Source organism: Helobdella robusta, assembly GCF_000326865.2.
Source record: "Helobdella robusta unplaced genomic scaffold HELROscaffold_26, whole genome shotgun sequence".
Lineage (NCBI taxonomy): Eukaryota > Metazoa > Annelida > Clitellata > Rhynchobdellida > Glossiphoniidae > Helobdella > Helobdella robusta.
The window spans coordinates 1,994,743-2,020,550 of NW_008704349.1; the positions used below are offsets into that span (position 1 = coordinate 1,994,743).

Below are 25,808 nucleotides of genomic sequence, written 5' to 3' on the forward strand. Positions count from 1 at the left end.
TTAATGATGTTGCTGCCATTTATAACGACGTTGTTGTTGTTGTTAATGTTATTAGTGACGTCAATCTGTTGAAGTTGTTGCGAGAAGATGATAAACTTTTGGCCTGCTGCTGTCGATGACGTCTCGTTTGATGACGTCATCATGAAGGGCTGCAGGGTATCGGCGCTTAGATACTGTTGCTGCTGTTGTTGCTGCTCTAAGCTGTTACTGATGACGTCATCGTTGCCGCTGTTGGTGTTGTTGTTGTGGATGTAGATGAAATGGTTATTGATGTCGGCGTTCGGGAGGTTGTAACTATTATGAAAAATTTGTCGACCTGCCAATGTTAAATGGCTACTAGCATCACCGCTACGACATTCCAATAAGATGTTGCCAATCTGATCTAAGAAACTTGAGTTGTTGTTGTTGTTATTGTTGTTGTTATTATTGATGAGTACTACGTCATCAGTTGAATGGCTGACGTTCGATTGCGGTACTTTATTGCCTACATTATTGTTACTTATGACGATGTTATTAACATCATTCATGCTATTACCTCCTTCTTGATTTGCGTACAGAAAAAATTGTGACCTGACCATAGAAAACGCTTCATTATTGTCATCATTATTATTATTAATGCAACTATTATTATTATTATTGATAATGTTATTACTGTCATCATCGTCGTCGTCGTCGTGACAGTTATTAACAGTGATGACGTAACTGTCGTTACTGTTGATGTAGCTGGCGTTTTTAAAGTAACCGACGCTACTGCTGTTGATTCCTCTAGGGATGCAGAATGGCTTTTTACCTAAAACTTCGCCATAGACACCTTCAAGTTTATTATTATTACTATTATTTGTGTTATTATTATTATTACTATTCTTATTAACATCAATAGACAGTTCATCGTTTGAAGTTATTAAGGATAATGCAGATGTCATAAAGATTGTAGATAATGATGATGATGACGATGATGACGGTAATGATGATGATGCTGAGGCTAGTAATAGCGATGATGATGATGGTGGATGTGGTGAAGAAGTTGTTGCTACGTTAATATTAGATTTGCTAGTCAGTGTTGTCAATGATGATGATGATGGTTTGTTGCTGTTGATGTTGTTGTTGTTGAATGGGTCACATTCTGATCTGGTTTTATGATGTTAATTTATAGTTTATTTAACTACAAATAAGCCATATAACTCATTAGTTAGTTTATCAATCAATCAGTTAATCACAAATCACAATCACAAATAAGCCATATAACTCATTAGCTAGCTTATCAATCAATCAGTTAATCATTCAATCAATCAATCAATCAATTAATCAGTTGATCATTCAATCAATCAATTAATCAGTTAATCGTTCAATTTCTCTGTAGTTCAATCAACACAGACCAACTACCAAACCAGCTGAATGAACAGTTATTCAATCAATCAGTCAGCAGTCAGTCAAAAAATTATTCATTAAACTGAAACTCCTTTACTTTTTAAGATGTTTCTTCAACGAGATGACCCTAGCAAACTTCTTATCACACAAGAAACAGGCAAATAATTTCTCCCGATGAATATCTAGATGGCGCTGCAAGTCAGACGACTTTGTAAACGATCGGGGACAAGTGCTACAAGTGTATGGTCGTTCTCCGGTATGAAGTCGCATGTGTGTGTTCAAACTGCTGACATGGGTGAAAGCCTACAAGAAAGACAAATTCACAAATTAGTGATCCAACAAAATCTAAATGTTATTAAGAACAACAACATAGTGTATAAAAAATATATTAAACTGAAAAACAATTATTTTTAAATATTATAGGACCAACTTTATCGCATAGAACACAAGAGTAAGGCCTCGCACCAGAGTGACTAATGAGGTGAGTTTTAAGATAGTCAGCTCTAGCAAACCGTTTCTTACAAATGCAACATACGAATGGCCGATCTCCAGAATGCAATCGAATGTGGGACTGATAAATTGCACTTGTTTTGAATGACTTGTTACAGAATTCACACGTGAATTCTGGGTTTTCTAAATTTTCTAGTATCTCATTGTCATTGTCGTCGTACTGTTGATCAATGTTTTGCATGGAAGAATCAACCTCAATTTCAGCTGCAAATGACATGAATATTGCAAAATTAACAATGACAGTGTATGTATAAAGTACAATATTAATTTTAGTAAAATAGAAACATCAGTATTTACTAAAAAACAACACAACATTCATATTCCATGAATTAATTTTAATAAAAAAAACTATGAAAAAATAAAAACTAATTCTAGCCCACCAGATGACAGGTCGTACGAGGAATAAATTTGGTCTTCTTCCTCCATAGAAATTTTTAGATAACGCAAAAAACTCAACTAAATTTACTTAATAGACCCAACTAACAGTTGTTAACTTAAACACTAATTTTTAAAAATTTCAATGCTTCTTTTTGGCTTCATTCATTCATTCAATTTCAATGCTTCTTTTTGGCTACTCAACTTATAATGGCATTTTTATATCACAAAACGCAAATTATTAAAGTATTTCAGCGGTTCCAAATAACATTACAAATATTTTACTAAGAAAAACACTTTGAAGCACTTTTGTATGCAATCTTCTTTTACGTTTTATAAATTATCCAAGGTAACAAACACCGGGTATGGAAAGCCGAAGTACTTTTTTTTATAAATTACTGCTTTTAATTTAATTAAATCTTATTAAAGACGAAATATTCTCTTAAATGATTAATTAAAAACATGAAAATAAACGTATTTTATTCAAATAATCAATATACTTATACAAAACGTTTCATTCAAATATTTTGTTTCAATATTAAAGCATGAAACGGGAATAAAATCAATGAAAAATCAAGTTCCAGGTGAGCTTAAACTTAAAATGGAAAAAAAATTTCTTTTTTTTGAATGTCATTCAAGGTATAGTTAATATAACACCAGGTTTTTTTCAAAATAACTATAAAATATGGCTACAGGTATATTGATTCGCAGCCATTATAAACGAGCTGGATTATAAACTAGACTGTTATCAGTATTTGTATTGTATGTATGTTTGTATGTATTTGTATTGTATGTTATGTTTATGATATGTACGATAATGATGTTGACGATAATAAATATGAATGAATGATGATGGTGATGAATGATGAATGAATGAATGAATGAATGAATGATGAATGATGATGGTGATGAATGATGAATGAATGAATGATGAATGATGATGGTGATGAATGATGAATGAATGAATGAATGAATGAATGATGAATGGTGATGAATGATGAATGAATGAATGAATGAATGATGATGGTGATGAATGAATGAATGAATGAATGATGAATGAATGATGGTGATGATAATGGTGATAAGATAACGGTGATGACGATTGTTTCAGTGTTTATAAAAACATTAGCCTCGTTATTTCCTTCCCACGTTGTTACCAGGGTTTTAGTAGATTGAGATTCCCCTGGGAATCGGAATCATCAACAAACACACGTACATACACACATACACACACACACATGCACGCACACACACTCACACATGTACGCCTACATACTGCATACATAAATTCATAAACGTGCACATACATACAGATCTATCTACTAACACACAAATGCACGAACACACATACACTGGTGCTTGACAACCGCTTTTATTTTCCCGCAAACACACACACACCCACAACACATACACAGCACAAACACACACATATACACACACATACTCCACCTTTTGATACAATCTTCATTTGTAATGCATACACATACACACCTAATGTATTTATACCCACACGTGTAAACATACCATGTTGACATACCCGCACTTATACAAACATATTATATTGTATATGTTTACGTACACACATGCATACACGTGCACATATACCTACACACATAAATACACACATACAAACATAGATACATGAATACAAACACGGTGATACAAAACAAGCATCAAATCATTTACACTTCCGTATATTTCCGTCACAATCTGCCCATACATACATACGTACATACGTACGTACATACATACATACATACATATATACATACATACATACATACATACACACACAAACACACACTCACAAACATATTTTTTGAAACATTAAATAAAGGTCGAAAATGGCTTATGAAACTGACACTTGGTGATATTTTCACCTACGTTTTATCAACACGATCATCACTCAAGTGAAGTCTATGGAGATTGTTTTGCCTAATTTTGAGACTAGTTAACTTTGGTTTATATGTAGAGAGAGATATAACGAGAGTTATATATAGAGAGAGAAAAGAAGGAGAGGGAGAGAGAGAGAGAGAGAGAGAGAGAGATGTTTATAATATATACGCAGTTTATTATATAAATAATTAAACTTAACAAAATGCTTTATTGATTTCCCTGAAGATATGTCTGATCGATGGATGGATTGATGTGATGAACGAATTTGAACGAGAAGATGAATGAATGAATGAATGAATGAACGAATGAATGAATGAAGGAAGGAATAAATGAATGAAAGAAGAAACGGATAAGTGAATGAATGATTGATTGAATGAATGCATGGGTGAATGAAAAAACAAGTGAATGAATTAATGATTTCATGAATTAGTTAACTAGATGTTTGTGAATAAGTGCATGTATACGTGTGTGTGTGTGCATTTGTGTATGTGTGTGTGAGAGTGTGTGTGTGTGAGTGCATGTACATGTGTGTGTACGTGCGTGTGTGAGTGTGTATACATGTAGGTGTGTGTGTGTGTGTTTGTGTGTGTTTGCATTTCTTTGTTGTTAATATGTTGACATTGTTGTCGCCTTGGCCACGCTGCCAGTTTGGTTTACCTTGAAAAAAAATTTCCGTTCGAACAATGCTGAAAGTTTGCGGTGAGTAAATTTATGGAAAAAAATTTAAATGAACGGCGGTGAAATGAATTGAAGTGGAAAAGATGATTTTTTAAGAATGAGTGAATGAGCAGATCAGCAAATAATGAATGATAGAAAGTGATTATTAAATGAGTGAATGAGTGAGTGATTAAGTGAAAGATTGAAGTAAGGGATGAATATGTAAATTAATTGAATCATTTTTATAACTGAAGATGAAAGAATGACTAAAGGACAATTGAATTAAATATTTTTAATTACTTAATGAATTAATGAATTTGCCAAATAAATTAATTAAAAAATAAAGAATATAAATAAATGTAATACATATCTACATACATACATACAATCTTATTTCATTTTTTGTATAATTATGGATTTTTATTTTGTTGGAAGCAGACAAGATTGAACAGAAATGGTGATGACGATGATGTATATTTGCACATCTTCGTATGTGTGTTTGTATGTATGTACGTATGTATGTATGTATGTATGTATGTATGTATGTATGTATGTATGTATGTATGTATGTATGTATGTATGTATGTATGTATGTATGTATGTATGTATGTATGTATGTATGTATGTATGTATGTATGTATGTATGTATGTATGTATGTATGTAGGTATGTATGTATGCATGCATGCATGCATGTATGTATGTATGTATGTATATGTGTTTGTATGTATGTGTGATTGTTTCTATCTATAAATAAGCCTCAAAGTCGGAGTGTTGTTTGACGAAGTTTAGTTGGTTTCGCATTGTCGTGAAATAATTTTTTGCAAACTTTGAACAATCAGAGAAAAACAAATGTTAGCCATAATTTGTGGTTGTCATTCATTCGTTTCCATGTTATTCTTTTACACCAATCGTTAATTTTCATCTATTTTTTTTATCATTCTGCCATAATTTTATGAAAAATTCGACGTCACCATGACGTCATAGTTTACATCACCACCTCACGACGTGATCAACTCCATCATTGCTCCTACCAGGGACTCCATAACCCTTGATGCCGGGGCCCAGCTGCTCATGAAAGAACTCAATTACCCTAAGGAGAGGGCTTACCAGGTGGTCAAAAAGTTCGACCACAACAAAGATGGTAAACTCTCAGGAAAGGAGATCATAAATTTCAAGAATAACATTCAGGAGACGTTAGTGGAATCATTGTTTTTATTATTGTTGTAATTATTATTATATTATCAATCAATCAATCAATTAGCTTATAAAGCGCTATTTCCGCGATGTTCAACAGCGCTTCTCAATGAATTTTGAAAACAGATGGGTCTTGAGATCCTCTCTGAACTTCGCAAGTGATGGAGAAGTAGTCAGAGAAGTAGGTAGAGAGTTTCAGAGAAAAGGACCAGAAAAAGCAAAAGCAGATTTGGCAAAAAAGTGTTTAACACGAGTTAAAAAAAAGCGAGATGAAGAAGACGATCGTAAACCGGGGCGTTTAGGTTCAATTAATATATCTGATAAATACTTAGGAAATAATTTAGATTGAGACTTATTCATGAACGTGCAAATTTTAAAAATTATTCTATATTTTATAGGTAGCCAGTGCAAGAGAACAAGATATGGAGATATATGAGAAAAGAAAGGGGCACAAGCAACTAGACGAGCAGCAGAGTTAAAAGCTTTACATAAAGGATAGAGTATAGAGTCAGGAAGACCATAGTAGAGCGAGTTACAATAATCAATCCTAGATAAGACTAACGAAGTAACAAGAAGAAGAAAAGTAGGATCATCAAGAAAAGGCAAAAGTTTTTTTATTCTATGTAGATGAAAGTAAGAGCTTCTAGCAACACTATTAATCTGAGAAGAGAGAGACATAGTAGAATCAAAGATAAAACCTAGACTACGAAACTTATGAGAGACATCAAGAGTTTTAGAATCAGGTAAGATAATAGGAGGAATAGTAATAGAGTGTTTAGATTTATTAAAACAAATTAATTTAAACTTAGAAGGATTAAGTTTAAGACACATAGAGTCAGACCAAGCGATAATTGAAGAAAGACATAGAGATAAATTATGAAGAACACTATTGAGATTAGATGGAGGAAAAGAAGTATAAATGTACGAATCATCAACATATAGTTGACTAGAGAAAAAAAGTTATTAATAATACGATGTAGTTCAGAAGTATAGAGTATAAATAGAAGAGGGCCAAGGATAGAACCCTGAGGTATCCCGAAAGTAAGAGTAGAGGAGTTAGAAGTAGAATTATTGAGAACAACAGAAGAAAAACGATTACAGAGATAAGAAGAAAACCAAGATAAACAAGAATCAGTAATATTAAAAGAAAGATGCAGCAGTCTCAAGAGAATAGTATGGTCAACAGTATCAAAAGCTGAGGAAAAGTCAAGAGTAAGATTACTATTGTCACTAGAGAGAAGGATATCATTGTGTATTTTAAGTAAAGAAGTTTCAGTACTGTGAGCAGGTCTGAAACCAGATTGAGATACAGGTAGCAAAGAGTTAAAGTCTAAATAGGATGACAGTTGATTAAAAACAACTTTTTCTATTATTTTAGAGATGAAAGTAATATTAGTTACAGGTCTATAATTAGATAAAGAGGTAGGATCTAGAGATGAGTTTTTAAGAATAGGAATAACAATAGAATTCTTATAAGAAGTAGGAAATTTAGAGGTGGAATTATTATTATTGCTAGTTGTAGTAGTAGTAGCAGCAGTAGTAGTAGTAGTAGCAGTAGTAGTGGTAGTAGTAGTGATAATGGCATCAGTCGTAGCAGCTATGTTGTTTTTGTTATCGCTTCATTAAATTATTTTATGACAGATGACATACTGAATTATAACATAAGTAAATATTTTTACGGATGAATGAATGAATAAATAAATAAATGAATGAATGAACGAATAGATTAATTATCAAATGAATGAACTAAGGAGCTAATTAACAAACTAAAGTCCCCAAAAAAACCGACCTCAGTAAGAGGACCATCCTGCCGAAGTTCAAGGAATACGACAAAGACAACAACGGTTACGTGACGTTGAACGAGGCTTCCAAGGTCCTCTCCCAGAAACCTTTCAACTTCCCATCCTCCAAAATACTTACCCTGCTGCACAAGTTCGATAAAGACGGAAATGGAAAGTTGGACATAGAAGAGTTCGCTGATTTCTATGCAGACGCAAAGGCCTTGTTAGTTAGCAGTTTGATATTTTCGGCTTTTATATTACTTCGGTTTAATAGGTTGTGGGAAGTTTTGCTAGCTGCCTTGTTTGGTTTTTGGTTTATTTTTGTGTGTTTTTAACTCGTTCCATTGTTAATAATAATCACCGTACTTTTGATACAAACGTACGCCCACACACACGCACACATACACGCACACATACACGCATAATTTAGCAACGAGGAGATATCAGACCACTTCAGCAGATTGGATGTGGATAGGAATGGTCTTCTAAACGTGCAAGAAGTCAAAAATGTTTGTACTATTTTCTTCAATCCAACTTAGACTAATATGATCCAAATAAATTTCAACGGTTGAAAATATGCACTAATTTACATAGCTATCGATGACAAAAAGAGATCGCACATGATTCTACGCGAGTTTGAACCCGGGCACTGGAAATTAATAGCATGCAAGCTCCTTTAACCATTACGTCAGCGAACATAATAGTTTTGTAAATAATAATTCAGAATTTCTGAAAAATAAAAAACGAACCAATCATCTGATCACACAACCAGCCAGCGAATCAACCAATCAATCAACCAGCCAACCAACCAACCAACCAACTAGCCAATCAACCAACCAGCCAATCAACCAGCTAACCAACCAATCAAAAAACAGGTCCTACGTGAGAAGATGGGCTTTGACGAGGCGATGTGTCAGCATCTGATAAAGATGTTTGACGTAAACAAGGATGGATACTTGGACAAGATGGAGTTCATCCAGATGTGGAGCAGTATGTTTGATGGGAAGTAATGGTGATGGTGACGATGATGGTGGTAATGATGAAAAAGATGATGATGATGCGATTGCTGTGGTAATGAAGAAGATGATGATGTGGTAGCTGTGGTGACGATAACGTGAAGGTAGTATGATAATAATTATGACGTTTATGATGGCACGAAGAAAATGGTGACAATATAATGACTAACGCTAATGGTGGTGCTAAGGTAATGATGATTTTTGTAATAATGATGACAATGATGGTAAGAATCTTATGGCGAATAGTTAAAATCCATAACGAAGATGACTAAAATAATGATGACGATGATGAGTAAGGTGATGATGAAAGTGCTACCATGATAATTATGATTATTTTGATAATAAAGAAATGATTGAATGACAATAAAAAACAATAGTATAGATGATTAATGAAATAACTTCAATGTTTAAACTCAAAACAGTAGACAACTCATAAACGTTTTACCGTTATATGGATACATTTCTTCTGTAGTTAGATATTTCATGCTATATTACAAAAAAGTTCATAGTAGTCCAAGTTTTTGTTTCAGGCATTTGCTCTTATAATAAATTGTGTGTTAATCACAAATTAATGGTTTTAAATTAATCTAATAATTTCTGAGCAAGAGATAGATTTTTATTTATGCTTTATCTTTAATATTATGACGTGAAAGAAAATAGACCCTAACAAGATTTTTATAAAGTAACATGGAAAATTTAAAAAAATGTATATAGGACAAATTTCTCATAAACCACTAATCAATAATTTCAAACTAAACCAAACGTCCAAAACCAATAAAATTAATTGCAAAACGACAAAGATAGAAACAATTTTTTAGCTAACATAACAAAAATCATCACTTCTACGAGGAACAAAATCCGACCGACGTCAGCCCAGCAACCAGATGATAAATTAAGAGTTATAGTAAAACTATCCCGACCGTTTCCATTGACGACAGTGCAAGAATAATCACCTGCGTAATTTTTTGTTTTTTCGGTGAAATACTGGTAGGCCACTAAAAGGTTCACCTCCCTATGCTCCGGGCCGTAATATTTTTGCCATCCGTCCGGGAATTCTATAAAGATAGCGACGGGAGGATCTCCCGTGGCAGAGCACCTCACGTCCATGTGCATTCCGCGGGTTATCCAAGAAGCCGTGAAATTTAAGATTTTCGGTTTTATCGGCGTCCCGGTTATGAGTTCTTTCTCCCAATCGATCAAAACATCCGGACCCATGATATCCAGTTCGTATTGTTCAAAATTTTTTAACGGCGAAAGCGCTAAATCTCTCTTGTACGATATATTTTTCCTCAGGGATGTCGACGGTGGTGATGTAATTTTGATCGGGTGTGACGAATACAAATTGTCCGTGTTTCTATCCGGGCAGTTTAATAACATTTTCCGTTTAGTCGTTTCCAGAAAAATTAGAAAACTTTTCAAGATGACAACAGGACGGGGGCACTGAAGTATTAGTTTGTGTAAAACTCTTAATCCACTGAAAGTTGTACCGATAACTCTCCGCGAGCCCACTTCGAATAACGAAACAATTCGAAGGCTTTGTGAGAGACCTTCAAATGAAGATAATATCAAATTCGTTAGCAGATCTGCTGGGATTTGCAAATGAGTAACATTATGTAGATGGTGTAAGAAGTCAGTTCTTTGGAGTTTTCCTTCCAATCTTAATCTTTGTAGTCTGTAACAAGACTGTTAAATGAATTAAAAATTTATTAACAGCACGCAAATAATTCATTAAAATTATGAAATTTTCACTCAAAATTCAAAATCCATTAAACTGGCAAAACATTTTAAACACTACTAACAAGATCTTAACACTTACCTCAAACGTATTTTCATGTATGTGTATCTCAACAGTTGGACTTATCAACTCAAATTTTTCTAAAAATTGGCACATAGACTCGGAAATAAACCCCACATTTTTTAGAGCGTTTATAAATGCAAGAGAATTATTTATCGATAATACTTTTAATGAAGTTATATTCGTGAATAAATCAGTAGACAGCTCGTCATTAACCAAAACGTTTGAGATGGATATTTTTTCAAGAATTAAATTTTCAAAAAATGTCGAATCGATCTCCGTAATGATAATATTGTTAAGGCTGATGTAGGCAACTGTCTGTTTGTCAATATATCTCTTATACGAATTCTCATCGAGAATGGTCATTTTGCAGTTTTTAAAGAATAACCATAATTTTGGGACGTTTTCGTTAATGTAGATAGACTTTTGAGGGTAACAGTTCTGTGAATACCTCTTCAACAAATGTGAACTAGACGTCGTCTGGATCATAACAAGGATGAGCAGTAGTGATAAGTCATCTTTCTCCATTTCCTATATCGATATTTCTATTGCGATTTCATTTTATTTTCATTAAATTTAATCAAAAATATTATTTCAATTAAGTTTCAATTTATCAGAGGGGTGTTTCAAGAAACTAAATGTCATCGCCTATTAATTTGAACTAAACCGGATAAATCTAAAAAAAAGTGTTTCAACTTTTCATTTAAGTTCATGAATTTATGATAAATTCTATCTTTCTTTTCATTATTATGATTATTCAATCATTGTGGAATAAAAACGAAATAATGTTTTTGCAAGACAGTATATTAAAAATTATAAAAAATAATTTCTAAAATAATCATTAGTTTGAGAAACTTATTTAAATTCCATTTTATAAAAGAAAGCTCGTCATTATTAACAATTATTTCTATTATTCCCATTCAAATTCATGTATTTGTTTACATTAGATAACCGTTAACAACATAGATAGCGCATTTATATTAATTGTGTATGTTAAGTGTATCTATGATTTGCCACCAAAATAATATATCGATATAATAAGAATTGTATCGATATAGTATCGAAATAGAATTGATATGATAAAATACGGCATTGATGGGATAAATATCGTATCGTTATTGGTATAATGAAAATCGAATCGGTAAAACTAATATAAGTGTAATTGCATAATTGTCTAATATTGGCGTAGTCTTGCACAATTAAGGCACCGGATTATTTAGAATTTAGTGCAACCATGAATCAAGTTTATTCTGGAGCATACAACTTAGAGTATACTTAGAATACGGTTTAAATACATTCTGGAGTAAGTGTATTAGCCATTGTTCTGGTTGGATGGTGTTGTATTTTAGGTTCTAAATTATTTCGTTTCGCTTTCAAATTTGTTTTAATTGATGAAAATAAAACGAGTGACACGTTTGATTTGGAAATTAGTTTTGTAGGGATCAAACATTCATTTATTAACTATCTTATGTATTAATTATTATTAAAGATTATTGTAATTTTCAATGTTACCTAATCTATGCTAATTTTTATGTCTTTGCTTCTCGATTTCTTCACTTTTTCCTGATAGCTTGAAAACGAAACGGTTCGAGATTCACGTGGGAATGAAGATAATATTTTATTACGCCTGAATTGTGTTTGTTTTATCTATTTTAACTCACAACAAGGTGTCTTGTTAGTAGCAGAAGTTCGTACTAACAAATTGGTAATCCCGACGTGATCTGAACGAAAAGCTGACGTGATTTGAACGAAAAGCCGACGTGATTTGAACAAAAATCCCACGTGATTTGAACGAAAGATCACGGCGTTTTCGGCATTATTCAGCTTGCAGTTGAGTTAATTTCTTAATAAATGAAGACCAGAGTTTTATACAATATAATTTATTATTTGAAATATATTGGGCCTCTAAGCCAAGCTAGTTAAATAGAATTAAACAAAATGTAAAGATTAAAAATTAAATAATTTTATTTGAATGAAAGTATGCAACCAGGTTGAATTTTTTTTATCAAGTGTGAAAAAATAAATGAAAAATCCTAGTAATAAAATCAATGTTACATATTTTTATCATTTATTTATATAGATATTATTTTTAAATTTAAATTAAGTTTAACTTTTAGAGAGAAAAAAGGAAAAACAAATTTTGTTGTTGTTGAAAAACTGGAAAAAAAATCTCTCACGCTAATATCGTTGTAAACTGACTAATCAGTAAATAATCTCTAAAATAAAAAGTTCAAAAACTTCGTCGGTTTTGATGATGATGGTGGTTTTGAATGGTAGTGATGATGATGTGATGATGGTAGTGCTGGTGATGATGTAATGATGAAGATAGTGAAGATGATGCGATGGTGATGATGACGATTTCAAAGCGTATCAAATTCTAAAGAGAAGTTTTTCAATATTCAAAATCTGTAATATAATCTAAATCAAAATGTTAAGTATGTATATGCGGTATTTGGTAAAAAATTTTAACTTCATTCATCATCATTCATTTTATTCATTCATTCATTCATTCGTTCATCCATTCATTCATCTATTCATTCATTCAATCACAGCTCATTCATCCATTTTTATATTATATTTAGATAGATATATACTATACATAGCTTCAATAACTTATTCATTCCTGACGTCACACATTCATTCAGTCTATCATTATTATTTTTTTAAATTAATTAATCAGTTAGTTAATCAAACAATCATCTAATTAATCAACAAATTAATCAAACAATTAATTAATTAATTGATTTACGAAGTCATATATACAAGAATGATATGATTTAACAGTGTGAGAAATTCGTCAAGAAAAAAAAGCGATTTTTTCACCGTAAAGTTTATTACTTTGTAAAATGCATATGTGTAAATAATTTTTCTATATTTTTCCTCTCTCTTTCTCTCTCTCTTTATCTTATTATCATTTTTTTCGTATGTCTATCTATCTCTCACTCTTTCTCTCTCTTTCCCTCTCTCTTTATATATATATATATATATACATATATATACATATTTATATATCGTTAGGATATCAGTATTGAATAATATTGCCTGCAAAAATTAATATAATAATAATAATTATTACTATAATTAGAATTAAAATAACGTGAATACTGCTTTCTATTGAATCAAAGATATAAAAGAAAAGAATGATAAAACAATATACATTGAAATATAGTTAAAATAATATTAATAATAACATTAATAATTATAATAAAAATAATAATTATTATTATTATTATAATAAGCTCACCATCCTCAAATAATTAACAAATAGTACAAATAACAGCACTAAAATAGTAAATCGATCAATAAATTTGTCCTCTTTTATATATAAGTTAAAAAAGATTGCCATCATGGTAAGGTTGTCGAGTTTGGCAAAGCAACACTCGAGTACAACATGGCTATAAGCACCGACCGTAGTATTGGACCGACCAGCTAACCGACCAGATACCATACCCCCCGATGGAAGTAACAAAAAATTCCTCTTCATCTGCGTTGCTGTTCCAATAACACGAACATTACTTCAAAGGTGGTTAAAAAACTAAGCGAATATGAAGACCTTGAGATCGAGATTTCACGTATGTGGAAGACAAAAACACGCGTGGTCGGGTGATCCGAATAGTAGTTTTCGCATTGGGAACAACACGTCAGGGGCTGCAGAAATATCTCGATGAACTGCCTGGAAAGGAAAGTGTTGTCCAAGTGCAGAAGATAGCCATACTCGGTACTGGCCACATACTTCGAAGGTTTCTTACAACAGGAAACTAAAACCCGGTTGATACCAGCAAAAGTGGCTGAAGAAAATAACAACAATAACAATAATAACATTAATAATAATAATAGTAACATAATAACACCTACAAAAACGAAATAAATTAATGTCGACTACATCTTAAAGAAAAAATATTCATTACTCAACATTAATGTGTATTTGGGCTATCTTGTTATCTTTTATTTATGAGAGTTTATTTATGGAACCGTTTGAAATTTTAAAAATATCATTTAATTTAAACTTTAATAATATTATTAAATCCGTTCAAAAATTTATGCTTTCAGTTTGGCGTATTCCTCTTTCTTCTCCATGTCAATTCCAGTCGAAGGTATGCATGTAGCCATCCAATAGGTTATGATGAAGACAAGAAAGACGAATGGAAAAATTTTTCGAGACATGCGGTCAATTTTTCTGGCTTTCAACTTACTGGCCTCTATGTCAACGGTTGTTTGATATTCCTGCGGCTCCGAATGGCTATTTTGGAATTTCTGATCTTTCTGGTTACGTCGCCGTTGGGCCGATGAAGATGACGATGGGTGAGGTTGCGACTGTTGCTGTTGAGGAAAATGTTCTTTCATTCTCTGGATGGAGTTGTTGTTGTTGTTGGATTGATGACGGTGAAGATGAGGATGACGATGAATATGGTGATGATAATGGCGTTTTTGTTGTTGGAAGGAAATGGTGATGGCGAAGATGGGAATGGTGATGGTCTGTGATGTGAAGATGATGACGACCGTTATTAGAGACGATGACGAATGACGACCATATGTTAATTTCGATTCAGAACGTACTTATTAACAAAAATAGGACGCAAACAACAGCAATAAATTTGACAGTAATTCAAAATGGATTATTTTTATTATCAAACTATACATACATACATGTACACATACGCATACAAACATACAGACAGTCAGACAAGCAAACGTTCACATACATACAACTATACCACATACAAACATACACTCATAAACCAGCACAATCTACCTGCCAACATTTCGACAATAGTGGCTCGTCCGGGGAGTTGAACTCCTGCGTTGGTTGTTTGATCAGTTTAATAGTTTACGACATGAAAAAGTTATAAAAATACGAAAAGATGATGGTGTTAAAAGATAATGACATGAGATATGATAACGGTGGTGATGATAAACTGGTAAAATTTCATCAAAAACATAAACAACATCACTGAAAACATCAACAACATCCTCAAAAACATCAACAACATCCTCAAAAACATCAACAACATTCTCAAAAACATCAAAAACATTATTGAAAACATCAACAACATCATTGAAAACATCAACAACATCATTGAAAACATCAACAACATCCCCGTCCAACCTGATCAGTTCCTTCGTCACTATCAATGCAAACTTGCTTGTAGGAATACGACGACGCGGAAGTTTGCATCTGAGGTTTCGGTAACGTCTTCGGAGGAAGATTTTCAGCGGTGGGCTGAGGGCTGACCTCGAGGGGGGCCTTCCTAACGATAGGGGTACGAATTCTGACTCCGTTTCTGGCAGCCACGTTAACGAACGCGTACTCGAGAAGGGCGCAGAAGACGAAAATCAGACACATTATCAGCCAGACGTCGATTGCTTTTATGTAGGAGACCTGGTGTTGGTTAGAGATTCATCAAATGTTGAAGGCAGCATGCATGGTGGATTTGGAAATGTATTTTTTATAAAAAAAAAAGTTGGAAATATAAAAATAGAAAAAAGAAAGAGAGACAGAGAGAGACAGAGAGCGACAGAGAGAGATAGAGAGAAAGAGAAAAAAGGAAAAAAGGAGAGAGAGATAGTAACCCTAGGAAGAGTAGCGTTAACGCTGCTCGTTGCCGAAGTGATTGTCAAGACTGTCAGAAGGCCCAGCGTACATCTGATGGCGGTGATGATAATGATGATGACGATGGTGAAGACGACGATGATGTTGGTAGTGATAATGATGGTGACGATGATGAAGACGATGACGATGATAACAACGCTAATGACAAATGTTATAAGACCATTGAAATCAGGTGATAATTAAAACGATAATGACCATAGAAACCCTTAATCTTCATCATTTGCAGTCACCCTCAATTCAATTATTTTTGTTAAAAATTCAACTTTTAACAGCACAATCATCCTCACAACCTAGCTGGAACTCCGTCAATGTTGATCCAGAAGGAAACCCAGGAAAGGATAACTACCAAGACGCTTGGGATAAAAACCTGGATCACGTAGTACCCGATGTCTCTCTGCAATGTGAAGCTTATCTCGGCACATGGATAAGCTCCTGCAAGTATGTACGTGTGTGTGTACGTGTGTGTATGTGTTAATGTGCGTGTACGTGTGTGTACGTGTTATGTGCAAGTTCGTATGCGTGTTTACGTCTAAGTGTATGTGTGTATGTGTATAGCTCTATTTTTTGTGCATCGGTGTATTTCTATGTACGTTTTAAAATCTCAATATTTTTACTTATATGCAATGTTTTTCTGTATGTGTGTGTGTGTGCGTGTGTGTGTGTACGTGTGCGTGTATGTGTGTGAATACGTACGTGTCCGTGTGTACGTGAATTGATACTTATTTCAAATGTACATTAATGGAGACTCAGCCAGCAAGAGGGAGATAAGAGATAAACAAATGAACGAGGGTTGTTATTGTTGTTATTATTATTATTGTTATTATTATTATTGTTATTATTATTATTATTGTTATTATTATTGTTGTTATTATTATTATTACAAAGATACAAACAAACAAACAAGCAAACAAGCAAACAAACAAACAGCAGACAGACAGAAAAACAAACAAACAATACTGATATTACAACATTACCACATATGCATGCCATGAAACTTTACTACCAGGTATAAATAGTAAAATCAAAACCAACAAATAACCAGGCTAACACACGCGCGGGCATTTTTTATTACGTGTCTAAGTTTGTGTGAGTTTGTCTCTCTCTCTCTCTCACTTTCTCTCTCTCTCTTCCTCTTTCTCTCTCTCTTCCTCTTTCTCTCTCTCTTTCTCTCACCTACACTCTCTCTCTTTCTTCATCTCCTTATCCCTTAATGTATGGTTGTATTGGTGTGCCTTGAATTATGTCCATTTTTGTGGTGCAGTTGTCAGAGTATCGGTAATTTAGTATCTAGTTAAGTTGTCTCGGGTTCGATTCCGCTTTTGATTAAATGATTACGTTGATGTTGGCCTGGTAGTATAGAGGTAAAGTGTCCTGTTTGGTTGTGAGCTGTGATGCTACGGTTCGAAGACAAAAGAGATATAAGCCTGCACTATATTTTGAGTTGATACATGCATGAATATTTGGTTGAAAAATTTAAATATAGAGTTTGTTTTTAATATTTTAATTATTAATATTATTACAATTATATAAATATCAATAAAATTATCATCATAATTATTACTATAATTACCGTCGTAATAATATTGCGATATTATAAAATAATAATGTCCCCATAAACTTTATAATGGTTAGCAGACCTGAAGTATAATTACTCGAGCAGTCGACCAACTCATAGTAGAGTAACTGAAATTGTGGTGGCTTGATCTCGTCTGGTAGGTCGACGGGCTTCGGAAGGAAGCCAAAGAACATGTCATTCATGGTGTTGGTGACTGAAAATGATGACGATGACGACGATGACGATGATGAGGAAAAAGATGACGATGAAGATGATGGTGATGACGACTAGGATGACAATGTTGATGATGATGATGAGGAAGATGATGACAACAACGATGATGAGAAAAACGACGCTGATGAAGATGAAGAGATGGATGATGAGGACAATAATGGCAATAGGATTTATATTAATGCCGATGGTGACTTAGAATTGGCTGAAAATGATGACGACGAATACTACTTTTACTACTTCTACTACTACTACTACTACTAATAATAATAATAATAATGATAATAATAACAATAATAATAATAATAACGGACTCACAACTTTCAAATTGAATGGGGCATTTTTGAAAGTCGAAGGGGAACATCTCCAACCTCATTGGACAGGTCAAGGTGATGGTCAACCTGTTGGATATCATCACCATCATCATCATCATCATTATTATTAATATTATTATTATTGTTGTTGTTATTGTTGTTGTTATTTTTATTATTTTCATTATAATTGGTGATAATGTTGATGATGATGATGAACGGGATGGTTTTGGTGGTGCCGATTTTGTGGTGATAACAAATATCGTTAGGTTGATGCTGAAGCTATGAAGATGATGATGGTTATTTGTCGATTACGATGACGACCATAATCTTTTTTTCAATAAATTTTTCTCCCAAAATTATTTGCCCGTATTTTTACAAAAGTTATCTAGAATGCATTAGTTTATACCTATACTGTGCAAAATGTGCAAACTTCTATTGCACTTAGTTTTGTTAATTTTTTTTTCATTTTTTGAGGTTTAGTCTTACTACTTAGAGAACTTTTAATGTAAAATACTCTGTTATGTATATCTATGTTTGTGTGTGTTTGTCTCTCTTTCTCTTTCTTTTTTTCTTTCTCTCTCTCTCTTTCTCTTTCACCCTTTCTCTCTGTCTGTGTGTGTAGGCGATTAAATTTCCATATTATTTCAATACTTTTTATATATTTCATCCCATCGGCATTCGTCTTCAGATTCAATTTTTTTTGGGTAAAAAATTATTTTAAAAAAATGATACGCTATATAATGACTAGATCATCATAAAAAAAATAATAATAACTATTATTATTATTATTGGAAAATTTATATAGCGCAATTTATGACTAATACATTGATCTATAAGATTGATGCAGCGACATTTAGGAAAATGACAGTAGAAAAATTTACGTCGATCGATGCAGAATCGTCGGTGGCGGCAGCGATTACGTCACTGACGTAAGAGATATGACGTCATCGTTATCGGTATGATTTTTATAGTAGGTGGCCATCATCGTCGTCGTCAACAGCAACACAACAGCATAACAAATAACGACAGAAATAATTTAAAAACCACGCAACTACTGAGATTACCACCACACCACGCCACGCTACGCCACACCACGCCACACCACACCACGCCACAAACCTCATGACGTACCAGACATGACCACTAGAATTGACGTTGATGAGCCTGTTGTTGACCGTCACCTTATGGAAGGAGGCGGATTTCTCGTTCCGGAAGTAAGTATCCGGAACCCAAAAATAGTTCCAGCTCTCGTCCATCAATCTGGAAATGATAATGATAATGATGATGGGATTGGTGATGATGATAATGATGATGGGATTGGTGATGATGATAATGATGATGGGATTGGTGATGATGATAACGATGATGGAGTTGATGTTATTGTTGTTGTTATTGTGATATTTGCCGTTTGCTGTTACAGTTTCTGCGTCTGTCAGATCCTGCTTTTAAAGAATAATAATAAAAAAAAAATAGTAGCGTGTGTATGTGCGTGCAGTTGTGGCTGGAGAGAAGAAAATAGACAGACGCATATGAGTTTGCCATTCACATCTGAATGTCAGAGGCGCTTGTAGTGATGTAGTCAATTCTGTGGCAGTAATTGTTGGGATAGTAATTGAAATAGTAATTGTTTTACCGGTACTATTAATAAAAGTTAATAGTCAAAAAATTAAAGGTCAACCTCTCCTGTGCCCTTGCTTCAGAGGTTTCACCGACAAACTCACACACACACACACACACACACACACACACACACACACACACACACACACACACATCGAATATGAAGACGCGTTAAACTTAAAACCACGCAATAAACGTCTTGCATGCGATTGTCGGGAATCTCTATGCAATCGAGCACAGTTACTGCAACGTCAAGAACAGCGTCTCTAACCATTGAGCTATCACTAAGGCTGTAATAGTGAAAATAGTTTTGGTAGTATTTGTTGTTTGAGCGCCTACCTGATCTTGTTGTTGTTGGCTTCGTCGTGGTTGTAAGACAAACGCGGATCCCTCCATGCTTGCCGGAAGTACATACTCAAGCTGAAATCCTGATGATGATGATGGTGGTGGTGATGGTGATGAAGACAATAATGGTGATGGTGATAATGATGATGGTGATGATGATGATGACGAAAAAGATGATGATGATGATTATTATTATGTTGTTTTTTTTATGACGCAGTTTTTAAAAGAATTTGACGTTGTCAAATTCTTTTTGAACAATGAACTAAAACTTACGATAATAATAATATTAATAAAAATAATAATAATACAACAATAATAATAACAACAATAACGATTATGATGATGATGGCTATTGTTGTGCAATTATCACGAAACGGATTAAGGCAAATGATGATGACAATGCTGATGGCAGGGATTGCAAAAGCTAGATATTCAAGCCAAAAATATAAATGAGGCTATTGTCGCTGCTTCTACAGTTGCTGTTGCTGCTGCTGATTATGATTGGAGTGGGGTGATGACGATGATGACAGTGATGCTACCTACCGATGAAAAAATTTTGATAATGATGATGACGACCGCCAAGATAACGACAGCACGCACGCACGCGGGCAGTCTGAAATATCAAACTCGCATCGAATGATGCTAATGATAATGGTTATGATCGTAAAAGTGATGTCAGTGATGATGTTAATGATGATGATAATGATGATGATAATGATGATGATAATGATGATGATAATGAAGATGACGACGATGACGATGATGACGATGATGATTACGACGATGATGATGATGATGACGATGATGATCACCATAGTCTGTTCGCTAATACTGTAGATGTTGGTCACGAAAATACCCAACTGAACTTCCGTCGGTCTATCTGCAGTTATGATGATGATAATGATGATGGTGGTGATGATGAAGAAGATGATGTTAATGATGATGATGATGATGATGGTGATAATGATGATGACGATGATGATGATAATGATGATGAGGATGAAAATGACGAGGAGGAAGAGAATGAAGATGATATTGTGATTGAAATGGTGATGACAAGGCAGAAATTGAGATATCTAAATCTAATCATTTTTAAGCGCCAAACTGAATGCTTACTTATCATTGATTTATTTATTTACTCACTCACTCATTCACTTACTCACTCACTTACTCATTCACTCACTCACTCACTTACTCACTCACTCACTCATTCACTTACTCACTCACTCACTCACTGCATTACTCATTCATTCAATCATTCATTTATTTATTTATTCATTAATACCGTCGTCATCATCGTCGTCATCGTCTTAATAAAAATCATTAACATCACAGTCATCATCGTCATATTAATCATCATTATCATCAAAGTTATCGTCGTCGTCGTCGTCATCATCACCTCTGAAGGGTACTTGATTGCGATCGTGGTTCGCCTTTAAACTGTTCATTATCTGCGTTTTTCTGTTACCAAAGATTAAAAATGATGTAATCAAAAAACAGTAAATTTTTAAAAATAAACAATGAAAACGATGACATCATGATCACAAAAAATAGCAAAGAATAAGCAACAAAACAAAGAACACCAGAACCAAAGCAATAACAAACATGACGTCATAATCAACAATAGCAACAACAGCATCAAGTGGATCGATATAACCAACATAACAAACAAACTTAACCATAGTAATTTTCAAAAATTTACTACTACTACTACTATTACTGCAATTACTACTACTACTACTACTACCGCTGCTACTTCCACTACTACTACAACTACTACTACTACTACTACCACTACTACTAATACCACTGATTAACTAACTTGAAATAAAACAAATTCAATTAATTTTTCTACTACAAAACCCTGAAACTCAAATGCAACAAGAAAAAAACATAAACATTGCGACAACAAAGACAGCAGAACAAATACCCCAAAATAAAAAGACAAAGACAAAAAAGTCAAGTAGTTTATCGCAAAGGTGCCGCAGGAGAAATAACGGTTAACTTGTTAAAAAACGTAAAACAACAACACATCGCATCAACATCAATTAATACATTAACATAAAAAACACAATAACAACAACAACGACAAATAACAACAACAACGACAAATAGCAACAACACGCACGATGCTAGAGGCGGTAGGTTAACAGCCAAGGGTGGCTTTGTTGTTGTTGGGCTCTGTTGCGATGCTGTTGCTGATGCTGTTGCCGTTGCTGCTGCTGTCGTTGCTGCAACAATCGTCGTCATTTTTGTCGTCGGCCGCTTGTGTTGTTTCGCAGCTGTCGTCGGCGTAGCGCTATTTGACGATGACGATAATGACGACGATGACGTGGCTGCTGAAATTGATGTCGTTGTTGATGTTACCGCTGCGAGGAAGATCGAATGTGATGTTGTTGTGGCTGCTGTTGTTGCTGCTGCTGCTGGCATCGTCGTCGTCTTCGTCGTCGTCACACTCGTCGTTCGGCTACAAATTTTAATTAAACTTAATTACCGCCTTCGCTGTTAAAGAGTACTCATGCATGCACTTCACAAAAACACACCACGCACGATAAACACACTTACACTCACATACACACACACACAGACACACACACACACACGCACGCACACTCACATACACACACACAGACACACACACACACACACGCACGCACACACACATAAACACATACCTAATTTTGAATTGTGGTGGCCATAGATAATTTGCTTGATATTAATTTTATGGGTGCATAATTTGATAAGCAGAAATGACGATGGAGACTCAAGGGATGATATAACCGATTGATGGAGGAAATTAATGAAAAAACGGACAGAAAGAAGGAGGAATGAATGAATAAATGAATTAAAAGAAAAAAATGAATAAGTGGATGAATGAATGAATGAATAAGTGGATGAATGAATGAATGAATGAATGAATGAATGAATGAATGAATGAATGAATGAATGAATGAATGAAAGAAACATCGAGCGTACAAATAACAATCAAACGAACATATGTTGGGTTGATTGATTGATTGATAAAAAAAATGGATAAATGAACAAAGGAATAAATAATGAATGAATGAATGAATGAATGAATCAATGAATCAATCAATCAATCAATCAATCAATCAATCAATCAATCAATCAATCAATCAGTCAATCAATCAATCAATGAACGCATGAATGAATAAATGAATGAACAACAAATCACCCTGACTGATGTATTAAATGTACCGTACGTACACGAGTGATGTACAATTGATAGCTGTGTGGATGATGATACGATGACACGCGTACACACACACACACACACACACACACGCACAACACGCACACACACGCACACACACGCACACACACGCACACTCACATTGAAATATATAAAAGACGGCAGAGATTGATAAACGAACAAAAAAATTAAATTATTGGCAGATAAAGAATTCAACGAATGCATATGTGAATAGCTGACGCAGTGAATGAACAAACAAATAAATAGATGAATGAATGAATGAATAAATAAATAGATAAATGGATGAATTAATGAATTATTGAAAATTGAATGAAATATAAAAAAGTTATAGATTTGAGGAAATTAACAAACCACAGAATGAATGAATAAATGAATGAATAAATGAATGAATAAATGAATGAATAAATGAATGAATAAATGAATGAATAAATGAATGAATAAATGAATGAATAAATGAATGAATAAATGAATGAACAAATGGAATCAATATTGGAAAAACATGAAAAAAAGAATAAATTAAAGAATAAAAAACAAAACGAACGAAAGAAAAATAAATAAAAGAATCGGTGAATGAAAACGAATAAAATCAATGAAATGATTAGAGCCTCCAGCAAGAGCTTAAGTTACCGAAAAAATCAGTTGGCATTGAAGTGAGTTTCGTGAAGATTGCTACGTTAGAGTTGTTGTTGTTGTTGATGATGTTTATGTTGTTGTTGTTGATGTTGTTGTTGATGATGTTGTTGCTGATGTTGATGATGTTGTTGATGATGTTGATGATGTTGTTGCTGATGATGTTGATGTTGTTGTTGAGGTTGTTGTTGTAAATGTTGGCAAAAAATAGCTGAACGCAAAATTTTTTGATCACGTGATAAGAAGCAATTGCGTACGTCAGAAACAGCAACAACAACAACAACAACATAAACAACAACATAATCAACCATCGCAATGTGTATGTATAATCTAAAAATACATTTAATGGCTAAATCAATACTCTTTGAAACATCAACAACAACAACTTCTACTACATCCCAACATCATCATCATCAACGACAACATTGGCAACAACAACAACTACTACTTTGCAACATCAACAACAACATCAACAACAGCAGCTTCAACAGCAGCTTCAACAGCAACAACAACGACATCAAAAACATCATTATCACCACCAGGTGCACCAAAAATTTTCTAATAAAATGACAAGCCTATTCTCCGGACACATAAATAATAAAGACCGCCTACTTTTGTCGACGTCATAAAGAAAGAACTAATAGGCAGCTGGGCATTTAAATATTTAATGAGCTTATGAATATTAATTAGTTGAGGTTTCGTTTTATGATTGAGAAACAGTTAGGATTTTTTTAATCTTTCCAACATCATCTCCACCGATGTTATCATCATCATTATTGCTAGCAATCATCATCATCGTCGTCGTCATCTTCTTCGTCATCTTCCTCCCTACCTATTGAACATAATCACTTCAATCGTCGAATGAGCAGAAGAACTAGTGAAATGCAGAAGAATTTATGAAATGAAGGAATGAAGTGAACGAATGAAAGGAGTGAAAGAATGAATAAACAAACTTTTACACAAATACAAACATGTAAATGCATACAAACATGTGAATGTTTCGTGTATACAAGTGAGCGGAATGAAACAGACTAAAAAATTTGAAAATATGGAAGTTTGACATTTTGAAAATTTGGACGAGAGATAGAAAGAAGGAAAAAAAGTTGTCCATTTCAGACATTAACCAGTAAAAAATAAGAGTCTGACGATGCTGCTGCTGCTGCTGCTGCTGCTGATGATGATGATGCTGATGATGATGATGATGATGATGATGCTGATGATGATGATGATGATGCTGCTGATGATGATGATGATGCTGATGATGATGATGATGATGATGATGATGATGATGCTGATGATGATGATGATGATGATGATGATGATGCTGATGATGATGATGATGATGATGATGCTGATGATGATGATAAAGAAATGACAACGATGATGACGATAAAAATGCGAGCTTTCTAGAGTTTGATGTCGAAATAAATACGCGGATTAATGGTTTTATAAAATATAAAAATCCCAAAAATGTTTGAGAATAATATGATGATGACGACGACGACGATGATGATACGGATCATAAGTGTGCACGCCTTCGTAAGCTGCTTTCAAAACTTCATCTGATTTTATGGCTTTTTAAAAAATCCCATTTTTAAGTTAAATTTTTTTTATTATTAATAACAATTTCTATTCAATTAAAAATAAATATATAAATTTTATTCTATTCGCTCC

The 25,808-nt window shown here is 33.7% G+C and overlaps 4 protein-coding genes across 4 annotated transcripts; 1 reads left to right on the forward strand and 3 right to left on the reverse strand.

Moving 5' to 3' along the window:
• Nucleotides 1-1,461: 1,461 nt before the first annotated feature.
• Nucleotides 1,462-2,059, reverse strand: HELRODRAFT_79753 (hypothetical protein; the record flags this gene model as incomplete). The annotated part of the gene is made up of 2 exons (XM_009020083.1): nt 1,462-1,671; nt 1,799-2,059. The coding sequence occupies 2 exons, from the start codon at nt 2,057-2,059 to the stop codon at nt 1,462-1,464; spliced, it is 471 nt and encodes a 156-aa protein (XP_009018331.1).
• Nucleotides 2,060-4,097: 2,038 nt separating this feature from the next.
• HELRODRAFT_173478 (hypothetical protein) lies at nt 4,098-8,321 on the forward strand (the record flags this gene model as incomplete). The annotated part of the gene is made up of 5 exons (XM_009020084.1): nt 4,098-4,120; nt 5,842-6,000; nt 6,128-6,241; nt 7,796-8,005; nt 8,213-8,321. The coding sequence occupies 5 exons, from the start codon at nt 4,098-4,100 to the stop codon at nt 8,319-8,321; spliced, it is 615 nt and encodes a 204-aa protein (XP_009018332.1).
• A 1,257-nt stretch (nt 8,322-9,578) lies between these two features.
• Nucleotides 9,579-11,121, reverse strand: HELRODRAFT_173479 (hypothetical protein; the record flags this gene model as incomplete). Its single annotated transcript, XM_009020085.1, has 2 exons — nt 9,579-10,481; nt 10,615-11,121. The coding sequence occupies 2 exons, from the start codon at nt 11,119-11,121 to the stop codon at nt 9,579-9,581; spliced, it is 1,410 nt and encodes a 469-aa protein (XP_009018333.1).
• Nucleotides 11,122-15,679: 4,558 nt separating this feature from the next.
• HELRODRAFT_80045 (hypothetical protein) lies at nt 15,680-20,355 on the reverse strand (the record flags this gene model as incomplete). The annotated part of the gene is made up of 7 exons (XM_009020086.1): nt 15,680-15,973; nt 16,165-16,237; nt 16,492-16,636; nt 17,842-17,973; nt 18,309-18,391; nt 19,424-19,564; nt 20,264-20,355. Coding segments are annotated over 7 exons (960 nt in total), but the record flags the coding sequence as incomplete, so codon positions are not given.
• Nucleotides 20,356-25,808: the final 5,453 nt, after the last annotated feature.